Source organism: Gopherus evgoodei, chromosome 11, assembly GCF_007399415.2.
Source record: "Gopherus evgoodei ecotype Sinaloan lineage chromosome 11, rGopEvg1_v1.p, whole genome shotgun sequence".
Classification (NCBI taxonomy): domain Eukaryota; kingdom Metazoa; phylum Chordata; order Testudines; family Testudinidae; genus Gopherus; species Gopherus evgoodei.
In genome coordinates this window covers 67759996-67772908 of record NC_044332.1, presented here as the reverse complement: position 1 = coordinate 67772908, position 12913 = coordinate 67759996, and the positions used below count along the sequence as shown (strand labels likewise).

Here is a 12913-nt window from a genome sequence, read left to right as displayed (position 1 = left end):
CTTGAGCTGATCAACTCCTAACCAGCAGTAAGGAAGGATAAAATTAGATTCCATGAATTCTGTAGCTGTATTTTTCTGAATTTTATATCACATCTAAAACAGTAATTTTGGATGATGCAATGTGGAATTTTTTATTTTTACAGAGAAATGCCATAATAAGTGACCGGATATTTGGATCCATTTCATGAATACTGCCAATGTTTTTGTTTCAAGGTATTTGTGGGCTCAGGATCTGTATGAAGATTAAGGGGGTAGGATGCATTTTCAAGCCTGAATTCACCTTGAAATATATTTTCTAATAGTGTTGGTCCTCATATTGGCAGTCTAATCACTGGCTCTTCAATATCTCAGTCATCTCTCCACTACTTTAGCAAGATCCCTTCTTGCTATGGTACGTTGAAGGCCAAGGCTCTTCCAGAAATCTTTTACAGAGAAATGTGATTCTTGTGACTGTGGAATGTCCTGTCTAGGACAGTTTGCCAAGTCTCTCACTCATTTCCCTTTTACAAACTTGCCTCTACTGCGAGGTCTACAAGGATCTTTTAATTGAAAAGGAAAAGAAAAAACTAACTCTTGCTCACCTATTGATATCCCAGTACATCCCATTTTCTGTGCAACTATCTTTTAGTGGCCAAATATATCTGTAACCCACACGCTTGAGTGTGGTGCTCTGTCCCATCTAGTGGCACCGAGACCACGTAGAGAGAGATATTAATGAGTCTGCTCTACAGCCTTAGCTAAGGTCCGTATGGCTTTTAGCTCATGCAGTAGAGGCTCATGTATTTAGCTCCAGAAGTCCCAGATTAAACCCCACCCACCATTGACTGGGGTCTGTCGGTATTACACATCTTTTGTTGTAATTTATTGTATTGATCACATTGCATTAAACTATTATTAGCTGTGATAATACTAATATTGGCAATACTAGCAATAGGCCAACACTAGTTAGAGATCTTACGAAAAGAAGGAACGATTCAATTTGCAGAGCACATTTTAAGAGTTTCAGTGGGAAACACATGTTGACTGGCGCTGGAAGGGAAAGTTGGCACTGAAAGACAGAAAAAGGTCTTGGATGGACAATGTGGTATCTGGGATGGATCAAAAGGACTATTCACCCACAAAAGACTAGCAGAGGATCATACAGAACAGGGCTACCATGGTTGCAAACCTTCAGTGATAGAGATGCCACATAAGGAGAACAACAGATACTTGATACTGGTGAGTGGTGCAACAAGTTTTCCTTTTAGAGATGGGTTAGATGTCAGTGATATATATTAAATGTTTTTAAATATTTGCAACTTTTTATATTGACGGCAGGGATGGAAGGATACAAAAAAAAGATTGTCATGCTCTGTATACTTTTAGCAACGTGTACCATTTATCCAGATTTACTATTCAGTGGAATCATATTGTTGGGTTTCATCCTTTTCTTGGCTTTCCCCTTTCAAATCACACTTTGAGGTCTTGGCCATAAAACTCAAACATTACTTTTTGTATATTATTAGCAAAATTCTCTGATATGAACCAAACTGATTCCTCCTCCATCCTATGAAGCTCATGAAAAAAAGAGTTCAGGCCTTGAAGTCAACTCTTCCAAGGCTTGAGGCGGGGGAAAGAAAGGAAGAAGTATGTGATATGACATCTTCTTGAGCTGTAATGCCAGGACTAGCAGGGACAGGAATATGTGATACTCAGTCTTCAATGTCAGGATATTATAACAGGTAACAGCACCAAAGTCACCTCCCAGTCAATAATTTAAATAATAAATATGACAGTTATAAAGAACCTTTAATGCCAAAGCACTTTACATATTTAAAGTGAGACACAAAATACATTCTGATCACTTCCACCACGACTGAAATAGTGCCAGCTCTGGGGTGGGAACACGGCAGCTCTTTAACCTCCACACAGCAACACATTAGCAGTTTAGGCCAATTTAGGAATAACACACCTCTACCGCAATATAACACCACCCGATATAACACAAATTTGGATATGACGCGGTAAAGCAGGGCGTGAGGGCAGGGCTGCGCGCTCTGGCTGATCGAGTTCAATATAACACAGTTTCACCTATGACGCGGTAGGATTTTTTGGCTCCCGAGGACAGCATTATAATGACGTAGAGGTGTATATCCAACAAATTACCAGGTTTCTGTGTCAACCAAAGTAGTAAGGACAATAATATGTTGATGTTCTCTCATTCTCAAAATAATTTATTTAAAATTTTTATTCATACAAACCTCTTTAACATCTACTAGGTGGTCTGGCTGCAGAATAGGAACTCTCTTTCCTGCTGGCAACTTGTGATGTCCAACATTAAAAAATGAAACTGGATTTTGGCTGGGTCTCCTCTGAAAACCAGGAGAGTTGCCACTTCCTTGGGATGCAAGAGAAAAGCTGCGAGATTTCAGTGGAGGATTGTTCTAGTGAATAAACAAGCATATAAAGAAATTTAAAATTCCTAATACTCAAACATTTCATTAGGCACATAAGTCAGAATATAAAATCAACAATTAAATAACGTGAGGAAAACCTAGCTTAACTCACTGTTTTCCAACTACTCTGGTAATTAATGTGCACAAAGTGTTAACTGATAGGTGAGGAAGTTTCTGTTCCTTTGTGCTATTTCCTGATAACTGTCTTGCTCCACTGCTTACAGTCAGCTTGTGTTTGCTTACATGCAACCCAGGAATTGTGATGAAACAATATACATCACTTTATATGATTAGGAAGTAAGCCCTTCTATTCAGGTTTGAGCTCTGCAGGAAGATTAACATTTAAACTGAGAGGCAACAGACTACATGGGGTGAACCTGACATTTTAAAGAGAAGAATTTCATTTACAACCATTTAGAAGACAAAATGAAACAAATGCAGGACTTCTCTACACTTATAGCACCGCAGTACTTAGTGAAGACGTTACTTACACTGACAGGAAAGTTTCTCCCATCGGCTTAGATACTCCACCTTCTGGAGATTTCGTAGCTATGTTGATGGGAGAATCCCTCTGTCTACATAGGGAGTTAGGTCGGTATAACTATATCGCTCGGGGGGAAGGGGGAGATTTTATACCATATTTATAATGACATAAGTTTGTAATGTAGACCAGGGTGCAATCTCTTGATGATAGAGAGTCTGAGCCAGTCACAAGGAGTTAATCCTATTTTAGAAGAACCTTAGAGTTTTGGATTTTTTCAGATTTTAGGTTAAATGAAGCAAAAATTTAAGAATATACTTCTGTAACATACAATACACATATACACTAAAGCAACAAAGCATTGAAAATGGTTTGTGAAAGGAGCAAACAGGCCTTAACTAGAAACTCCTCTGAAGGAACAAACTTATGGAGGAGCCTTTTAAAAAAAAGAAATCCAGTTCAAGGGAATTAATTTGGACAAACAAATTTTGCTTTTAAACAAGCCAAGCAAAAAATGAAATTTCCAATTGGAAATCTGAGCTACAGTTCAAAACTCCAGTTCTAAAACAAGAAATTTAGGACCAAAAACTGTATTCGGTATATCTTGGAATTTTTCATGCACTGAAAAGCTATCCAGATAGCAAAACTAATAGAAATGTATTGTGGGGCAAATACAAAAAATGGCCTTAAGTATAATGATATGATGGAGCAAACTTCTTGTGTTACGAGATAACAGTCACCCTTGCTGCAGCAAGATATCCTTGTTAAATAAAAAAACACGACCTCCCACAAACATTTGCACCTTGATGAATTTCTGCATTGTATCACTGCCATAAATTAACTCCTGGAGTCTTATTCCCTCACCCTCAATTCACACAGGGTCACACCTTCAAAACGGACCTGCTAAAATTAGGAATGGCATGGCACAGTGAACAATACCTTTTCATCAAATGTCCACTATGCTACTCCCCAGCTAGTCAGCAGGTCAATACAGGAATTACTTTACAAAACTTAAATACTGACTTAAAGAAAAAAACATTTTTAGAAATTCCTTAAGAGTAAATATTATTTTAAAATCACTGAAAATTAAAGTAAAACAACATGATTTATAGAATGTTGCTAGAACAATTTTATTGTACATTTAAGGTTAGGACGCAATGTTAGCTCAAGTCACTAAATTTCAAGTTTCATCCTAAATGTACCTGTAAAATTACATGGTATAAACAACCAAGGAAGGAGAAATCAAGCTCCAACCATTAGTCCTTTTATGGCCCTTTCCTCAAGGCTGGTGGGTTACCCACAAAACAAAAGCAAACTATGAAAAACACTCAGCTTTAAAACCCCCAGCGGCTTCAGCTTCCTCTTCCTTTTATACTCTGTACTATCAGCCAAATGACCAACTAGGACCTGTTAACCCTTCACAGGCTGCAGTACCTTCACCATTTCATAGTACGATATTACATATTTTAGGAAAAGACCATTTCTATTACAGACTATGTATGTCAAGTGTACTGAGCCACACTCTCATGTTTCCTCATTAAGTATTTGGAACTTTTCAGATTTTTACTTAACCTTACTTAGCTCCTGGATTAATAGAATATATCAGTTTTCAATTAGTTTTACCACAGACCCAAACTGAGCAAGAACCCATTAAAATAATTCAATACCTTTCCAATTGCTTCCGTGTGATGCTGCGTGCATACCTGGAGTCTGCTAACCCAATGCTGCCGTTCTTTAGCATCGGTGGCTGATAAAAAGCAAACAAAGAATTTCTTACAGGAACAAAAATTAAAGTATAGGCAAGAGTACAGATAATTTTTCTTATTCTTTTAAAATAACACTAATGCAGCACTAGTATACGATAGGCTTCCCACCCCCCACCCCCCCGGGTAAAGAGAGAAACCAAATAAAACTATTTATAGTGCATGGAACCAATATCATATCCTGGTTTTACTGTTGTCCTTCAGAAGGAATGTACAATTTCCTCTTTGGTAAATCGACACACAATACAAGAAAAAACATACACAGGTCAGAAAGAATGCAATGGTGAGCCTCAAGTGAACAGGAACAAAAAGACATTAGCCCAAATTTCCATAAAAGTCTTTTCCATGGCTCTAGACCAGAGGTCGGCAACCTTTCAGAAGTGGTGTGCTGAGTCTTCATTTATTCACTCTAATTTAAGGTTCCGTGTGCCAGTCATACATTTAAACATTTTTAGAAGGTCTCTCCCTATAAGTCTATAATATATAAACTAAACTATTGTTGTATGTAAAGTAAATAAGGTTTTTTAAATGTTGAAGATTCGTTTAAAAATTAAACTAAAATGCAGTGCCCCCCGGACTGGTGGCCAGGACCCAGGCAGCGTGAGTGCCACTGAAAATCAACTCGTGCCATAGGTTGCCTACCCCTGCTCTAGACTAAGATGCCTGTAGAGCAGTGGTTCCCAACCACTGATTCAAGTGTCAGTACTGATACTTTGAGCTTCTCTCCATGGGAACTATCGGTTGGCTCTCCTCCCACTAGCAAAAGTTACCTAACGTAACTTATGAAATACTGAAACATAGAATTTAGGGGACTGTCTATTGAGGGTCCTCCCCGAATCAAATTTATCATCTTGGAAAAACCACCATCCCATAGATTTGGGGGCCACACACCAAAAAAATGAGGATATTATACTCTGTGTGCAGTTTTGTTCATATGTTTCTAAAGCAAACAAAGACAACCAAACACAAAACTACATCATCATATAGGAGGCAGGAGTATCCTCTAGTGGAAAATTCTTCTGTCCAACAACTAAAGTCATACCTCTTAGTTTATACTGCTCTCCACTAGCAGCATTAACGGTGAAGGTATGAGAGTCTTCATCGCTAGGTGAAATTACAGCTCCAGCTAGCTGCAAGGTACCTCTGGGCTTTTGATTTCTAGACTGTTCATTCACGAAGTACTCCAGTAGGCCAGCTTCATTGTTTAAAACAAAAAATCTGTGATTGTGATAAAAAGTCCATTTATAAAATAAAACTAATGTAGATCTTTTTAATATAAATAATCACCACCCAAACCAAGACCATCTCCACATAAGTTTGGGGAAAATTAGTTCTTGTTTTAATTGGACCATGAGACATCAAGTGGGTTTATGCAAATACCACAATTTGCCAACACACACTCACCAAATATACTAACCATAGCTTCAAGTATCAGAGCAGAGGGCTGCCGTGTTAGGCTGGATCTGTAAAAGGCGACGAAGAGTCCTGTGGCACCCTATAGACTAACAGACATATTGGAGCATAAGCTTTTGTGGGTGAATACCCACTTCACCAGATAAATGTACTGGAAATTTCCAGAGGCAGATATAATATGCAGGCAAGAATCAGTCTAGAGATAATGAGGTTAGTTCAATCAGGTAGGATGAGGCCCTCTTCTAGCAGTTGAGGTGTAAACACCAAGGGAAGAGAAACTGGTCTTGTAGTTGGCAAGCCATTCACAGTCTTTGTTTAATCCTGAGCTGATGGTGTCAAATTTGCAAATGAACTGAAGCTCAGCAGTTTCTCTTTGAAGTCTGGTCCTGAAGTTTTTTTTTGCTGCAGGATGGCTACCTTTAAATCTGCTATTGTGTGTCCAGGGAGATTGAAGTGTTCTCCTACAGGTTTTTGTATAGTGCCATTCCTAATATCTGGTTTGTGTCCATTTATCCTTTTACATAGGGACTGTCCAGTTTGGCCGATGTACATAGCAGAGGGGCATGATGGCGTATATTACATTGGTGGACATGCAGGTGAATGAATCGGTGAAGCTTGGCTTGTTTAGCCTGGCCAAAAGAAGGCTGCGGGGGGATATGCTTGTTCTATATATCAGGGGGGTTAACGTTAGGGAGGGAGAGGAATTATTTAAGTTTAGTACTAATGTAGGCACGAGGACGAATGGGTACAAACTGGATATTAGGAAGTTTAGACTTGAAATTAGACGAAGGTTTCTAACCATTAAGGGAGTGAAGTTCTGGAATAGCCTTCCGAGGGAAGTAGTGGGGGCAAAAGACTTATCTGGCTTTAAGACTAAGCTTGATAAGTATATGGAGGGGATGTTATGATAGGATAGTTTAATTTGGGCAATTGATCTTGGATTATCACCAGATAAGTCTGCTCAGTGGTCTGCGGGGAGATGTTGGATGGGATGGGAATTGAGTTACTGCAGAAAATTCCTTCTTGGGTGCTGGCTGGTGAGTCTTGCCCACATGCTCAGGGTTTAGCTGATTGCCATATTTGGGGTCGGGAAGGAATTTTCCTCCAGGGCGGATTGGCAGGGGCCCTGGAGGTTTTTCGCCTTCCCCTGCAGCGTGGGGCATGGGTCGCTTGCTGGTGGATTCTCTGCAGCTTGAGGTCTTCAAACCAATTTTGAGGATTAATAACTCAGTCCGGGGTTAGGGGCTGTTATAAAAGTGGATGGGTAGGGTTCTGTGGCCTGCCTTGTGCAGGAGGTCAGACTAGATGATCATATTGGTCCCTTCTGACCTATGAGTCTATGTTGTGGCTGATCAGGTTAGGTCCTGTGATGGTGTCGCTGGTGTAGATATGTGGGCAGAGTTGGCATCGACATTTGTTGCATGGATTGGTTCCTGAGTTAGAGTTACTATGGTGCAGTGTGTGGTTGCTGGTGAGAATATGTTTAAGGTTGGTGGGTTGTGTGTGGGTGAGGACTGGCCTGCCTCCCAAGGCCTGTGAAAGCGAGAGATCATTGTCCAGGATGGGTTGTAGATCACTGATGATGTGGTGGAGAGGTTTTAGCTGAGAACTCTAGGTGATGGCCAGTGGAGTTCTGTTGGTTTCTTTCTTGGGCTTGTCTTGCAGCAGGAGTCTTCTGGGTACACGTCTGGCTCTGTTGATTTGTTTCCTTATTTCCTCGTGCGGGTATCGTAGTTCTGAGAATGCTTGGTGAAGATCTTGTAGGTGTTGGTCTGAGTCTGAGGGGCTGGAGCAAATGCGGTTGTACCTCAGAGCTTGGTTGTAGACGATGGATTGTGTGGTGTGTCCAGGGACAGAAGCTGTAGGCATAGCAGTCGGTGCGTTTTCGGTATAGGGTGATGTTAACGTGACCATCACTTATTTGTACTGTGGTGTCTAGGAAGCAAACCTCCTTGCAAATTTGACACCACCAGCTCAGGATTAAACAAAAACTGTGAACTGCTAACCAACTACAAAAGCAGTTTCTCCTCCCTTGGTGTTCACACCTCAACTGCTAGAAGAGGGCCTCATCATCCCTGATTGAACTAACCTCGTTATTTCCAGACTGATCCTTGCCTGCATATTTATACCTGCCTCTGGAAACGTCTAGCACGTGCATCTGGCGAAGTGGGTATTCACCCACGAAAGCTTATGCTCCAATATGTCTGTTAGTCTATAAGGTGCCACAAGACTTTGTCGCTTTTAACTATAGCCTAGAATTGCATAAGATTAGACTTGTACAAAGATTCTTTAAAGATCAAACCTTTGCATGGTGTATGTAAACCGTCACTAAGTAAATTAAAAGTATATTTATGATACTTCAGGAATGCAGTCTTGGAAGACTTAGCACTGTGCATATGAGAAACTTTAAGACAAAGCAATACCAGCCACAAAGATAGGGGAGTATAATTTACATCACTGGACCAATGCTAGTAGGAATAGACATACTCACAACATATGCAGTGCACAATAGAAGGTATTTCAACAAGTGTCCTTAGCTAAACTCTCTGCCACTACTGTTGTGCAACATACTGCGTTAGTCAGCTTGTGCCTCCAACCACAACGTTGGTTGTATCGTTATGGTGCCATATAAAGTTTGAGAAAGTGTTGCTGAATACCCCCCTTACACTCATACATCAGAACAACAAAAGGCCATTTAAATGCTTAGTAGTCCTCCTCTGCTTTTCATTAATCTCTTAAGTCATATACTAAAGCAAGATGTTATCCCTAATATGGTGGTAGCAGGTCCATCTTTTACCTACTTGTTGGTTTAATCCATATTAAATCTGAAAAATACATAATTTTTTTCCATTATTTTAATTGCTTAGCAGAAAAAAAATTGACTGAAAAAAAAAAAAAGACTTACCGATATTGCCAGCCAGTGACGAGATTGGTATATTTCATTAAATAGCCATAAATATTTTCCATGTGATCACTGTTAGAAAAACAAGACAAAAACAGTCAGATAAGACCAAATAAACTGACAATTAAAACCATTAAAGTAGATCTAGATCTTCATTTATACAGTTTAAAGTCCACTTTCAGCAAACCGCTCAAAATTTATTTTAAGAAGGAAAATTTGTGTTTGCAGGCTTACTTCAGAATACAGAAATTTTAGGCAAACTTATTGGATTGTCAGTAAAATTAAAGAACAAAAATTTTCAACATTGTTGAAGCAAGGAAAGACAGTCTGGATCCATAATATAAAACAGACACTTCTGGACATATTTATTACGCTTCGATATTAAGTAGTGAATATACGATTTATGACTTCTGCCTACCCACCCCTCTTCTCTCCGGGGGGTAGTTTTCAGTTTCTACACAAGTAATTTTCACCACCTTACAAAAGATTCTTACTAATCTCACTAATTGAAAAGAAATCTGTCATTAGGCACTACTAATTAAGTAAATAAAATTCTAATTATGTTGAATTTCCAGAACCATCAACAACTATATTAAAAATGCCATATTGCAAATAGAGAAGGTGCTCTGAGAAACCCAAGAGATAGTTTCGGACCACATTAAGAAATACTTTAAAGTATTAAAATGTCTTCTTCATTTGTTTTATAACAATTTGGCACAACAGATGAACAAATAACTTCCCTTCTGGGGTCCAAATCTGTAAGAAACTCAGCACTATCTCCCAGTGAAAACAAGAGGTACTGAAGGCCGTCAGTACTTAGCAATATTAAGCTCCATATACAGCTTAGCATGTATTTTCAATAAATAAATATTTGCCAAAATAGTTACTCACTCTGACTGTACTGGTTAGGGACAGTCTTCTTATGAGACCAGCTCAGAGTAGTTCCTGGAGACCCCACTGTGCTAGGCACCAGGCACACACAGTGAAATATAGTCCCTGCCTGGAAGAGGTTACAATCCAAATAGACAAAACAAAGGATGGAAGAAGTTCTGAATTTTACAATGAGGGAACTGAGGTATAGAAAGATTAAGTGACTTGCCTACCATCACAGAGGAAATATGCAGCAGAACCAGGAACTGAACCCAGGTCTCATAAGACTGCAATCATTGGCTGTAATGACAATTGTTTACTTTTACAGAGAATTATAAAGATAATTCTCTATAAATAATGTCTTCATCGTTAAACCTCAAATTAAATCTCAAACCTCGTCCTTATTATAGTAGTTGGTGGTTCTTACATTTCCCAGAATTCAGAACATATGGGAACACCTTACCCAGGTAACATACTGATAGGTAAACAAGTTTTTCATCTTTACTTAAAAAAAACATGGTGGCAGAATATGGCTACTGAAGTCAGGGGATTAATGTAAAATCCATTCATTAACAAAGACTGCTAGAGCCAGTAAGTATCAGGCACAGTGGAAAATCTTTGTCTGTATGCACAAATCAATCTGTTGCCTACATTTTGTTTACAAAAGGTTTCACTAACATGACAATGGTAAACTGTTTATATACATGAAATTCTTGCTATTTAAAAATTATGCAGAAAAATTACACCCAATTACATCTTAAAGTCTTTTTTATGACATACCTAATAGGACAATCCAAAGTAACATGCTAAATCATTATCCCAGTAAGAGGTCTTGCTGATTTTGTCTCTATGAAGGTATTAAGTTTATGAATAATCATCTTTTTTTGGCAGAGGACATCAAAACAAGTGGCACTAATTCTTTCACCCAATTATAGTACATAAACTGGCACATCTGAAGCACAGAGCTTTAAAGAAAAAAAAAGTAAGGGCAGTTTAATTTTATGTAGCAACTGGTTTGTGACCTATAAAACACAAGTGGCTACAGTTGCATGTGGTCGTACAGCAATACAAAACTAGGTCTATATAGGGCTGAGGAGAGGCTCCTAGTCTACTAGACAATCTCTTTCCTAAAGGCATCATGATTTTGCTAAAGCAGCTGGACAATTAGCTCTATTACACACAAAATGTAGGAACTGTGTTGGATGACATGTTCGACTGCAACTTTTAATAAATGCGATGACCCATTTTTCCCTTTTGCTAGTCTCCATCAAAGTTCTTTCCTTTTAAAACTATGGCCAATGAGCATGTAAATAACTGACAAAACAAAGGAATGAAACAGTCATCTTAGAGAGAAAACATGAGGAAGAGAATTGTCTAACAATATTGAAATCTACCAACATTTCTCATGTCAAAAAGTATTCTACAGAAACCCAGTGACTGGTTCCTTTCTCAACTCCATCAGTTCTGCACAGAAATGTCATTCAAGCCTCCTCTTCATTAGAGAACTGCAGTGCAGCAACATAAACAGGTGTGACAGAACCAATGCAAGTTGCAACAGGGGAGCATGACCACATTAGCTCCATTCTGTTTCCAACAGTGCACCATGTTCACACATAGTCCTACATTTGAGGATCTACGTAAGCCATGCTCCACCCTGACGGTGGAAGAATCCTGCCATTCCAGTTCTAGGCTTCAAGGCCTGGTATATAGTATGAGTTCCACTGTCTTAGGGGGACCCTGCTTAAGGATTTGTGTGTCTGTGTGTGTTCATTTATTCAATTTCCTCACATCCTCCCCTCTTCTTTTATAACTCCAACAACAATTCCATTCATCAGTGTTTTCTTCTAAGAGGGAGAGACAGGTATGCTCTAGTTCTGGAGGGAAGACATATTTTTGGGTGCCTCATTATGGCATATAGTAAGTTCCTCATCTTCCCTTCCCTAGGTAATGCCCTAAAGGATCCGGAGGATGAATCACTCAGAGGAGTGAGGAAAAAAATAAGTGCTGGAGAACCAGGGGGAGTTCAGTACATATACATAAGTTAAGTAGAAGAGCAGGTTATCTGTCTTATATAACCGCTAACTAATGATCCTTTTGTGTTTTCTATTTTAAACTGCTCAGGAGTACAGAGATGCTGCTTGGGCAGTGAACTGACTGTTGGGACAACTTCCAGTAAAGTAAGTGCACTGAGGTATGTGCCAGACACGTAACCGACCACTGCTTGTGTCTGTCCTATACAGCAAGAGGATCCCTGTGGACAAGATCTACATGTTTTAGAAAATATTACTGAAGATGTATTTTTCATTATACATTTGTGACCTCCTCTGCTGCTGCCCTGGAGGTTGGGGCAGTGAACCTCGAGGGTGGAGGAAGCCATGGGGCAGAGCTCAGACCTGCTGAGTACTGCCTCTGTTGCTCGAGCCTGCACACAGCCAGTAGCTAAGTGCTCTGAGCTGCTGAAGCTGTCCCTGATGCATGTAGGATTGCACTGAAGACTAATTGATTTCTACAATATGGGCTGCAGAACAGCAATTTGGTTGTCTCAGTCTAGTTCCTAATGGGTACATATCCATATGACAAATATGCCAGAAACCAGCAGAAGAATTACAGCGCTTTGACAGGTTGGGGAAATGAATTAGGTTCCCACTTCTGTTTCCTCCAGACTGGGATGCAGTAGCTGGGTGAGGATGGCAGGAGGAACCTCGTGGTACTACTGCAACTGCCATTCCTGCCTGTGTGGATAAACTGTACTTTTGTGCCTATGTAGAGCACTGCACTGACTGCACCAAATTACATTTCTCCTCCTCCATACACTATATGTAGAAGCAGTTCTCTCAGAGGCTGAGTGAACTGCTTCTAGATTCCTCACTTTAATCATGAGGAAACTTGCCCTAAATATAAGAGTCAGTCCATGATTCATTCTAAGCTATAACTGCAGACAAGATCAAAACAGAACAGAGCGGGTTGGGCATGCTAGTTAGAGCACAACAATCTCCTCCATTCTTTCCCCTGCCCTGTATTTAAAAACAGAGCTTAATAGTTCATATCA

At 39.6% G+C, this 12913-nt stretch overlaps 1 protein-coding gene across 2 annotated transcripts in view; it reads right to left on the bottom strand.

The window, feature by feature from the left end:
* Positions 1-12913, bottom strand: part of OSBPL11 (oxysterol binding protein like 11) — a 91937-nt gene that overhangs the window by 33494 nt on the left and 45530 nt on the right. For both annotated transcript variants that reach the window (XM_030579834.1, XM_030579833.1), the window contains exons 2-5: positions 8998-9066; positions 5722-5897; positions 4584-4663; positions 2241-2423 (exon numbers count right to left, since the gene is read on the bottom strand). In XM_030579834.1, the coding sequence (XP_030435694.1) occupies positions 2241-2423; positions 4584-4663; positions 5722-5897; positions 8998-9066 (508 nt within the window). The remainder of the gene's footprint in view (positions 1-2240; positions 2424-4583; positions 4664-5721; positions 5898-8997; positions 9067-12913) is intronic.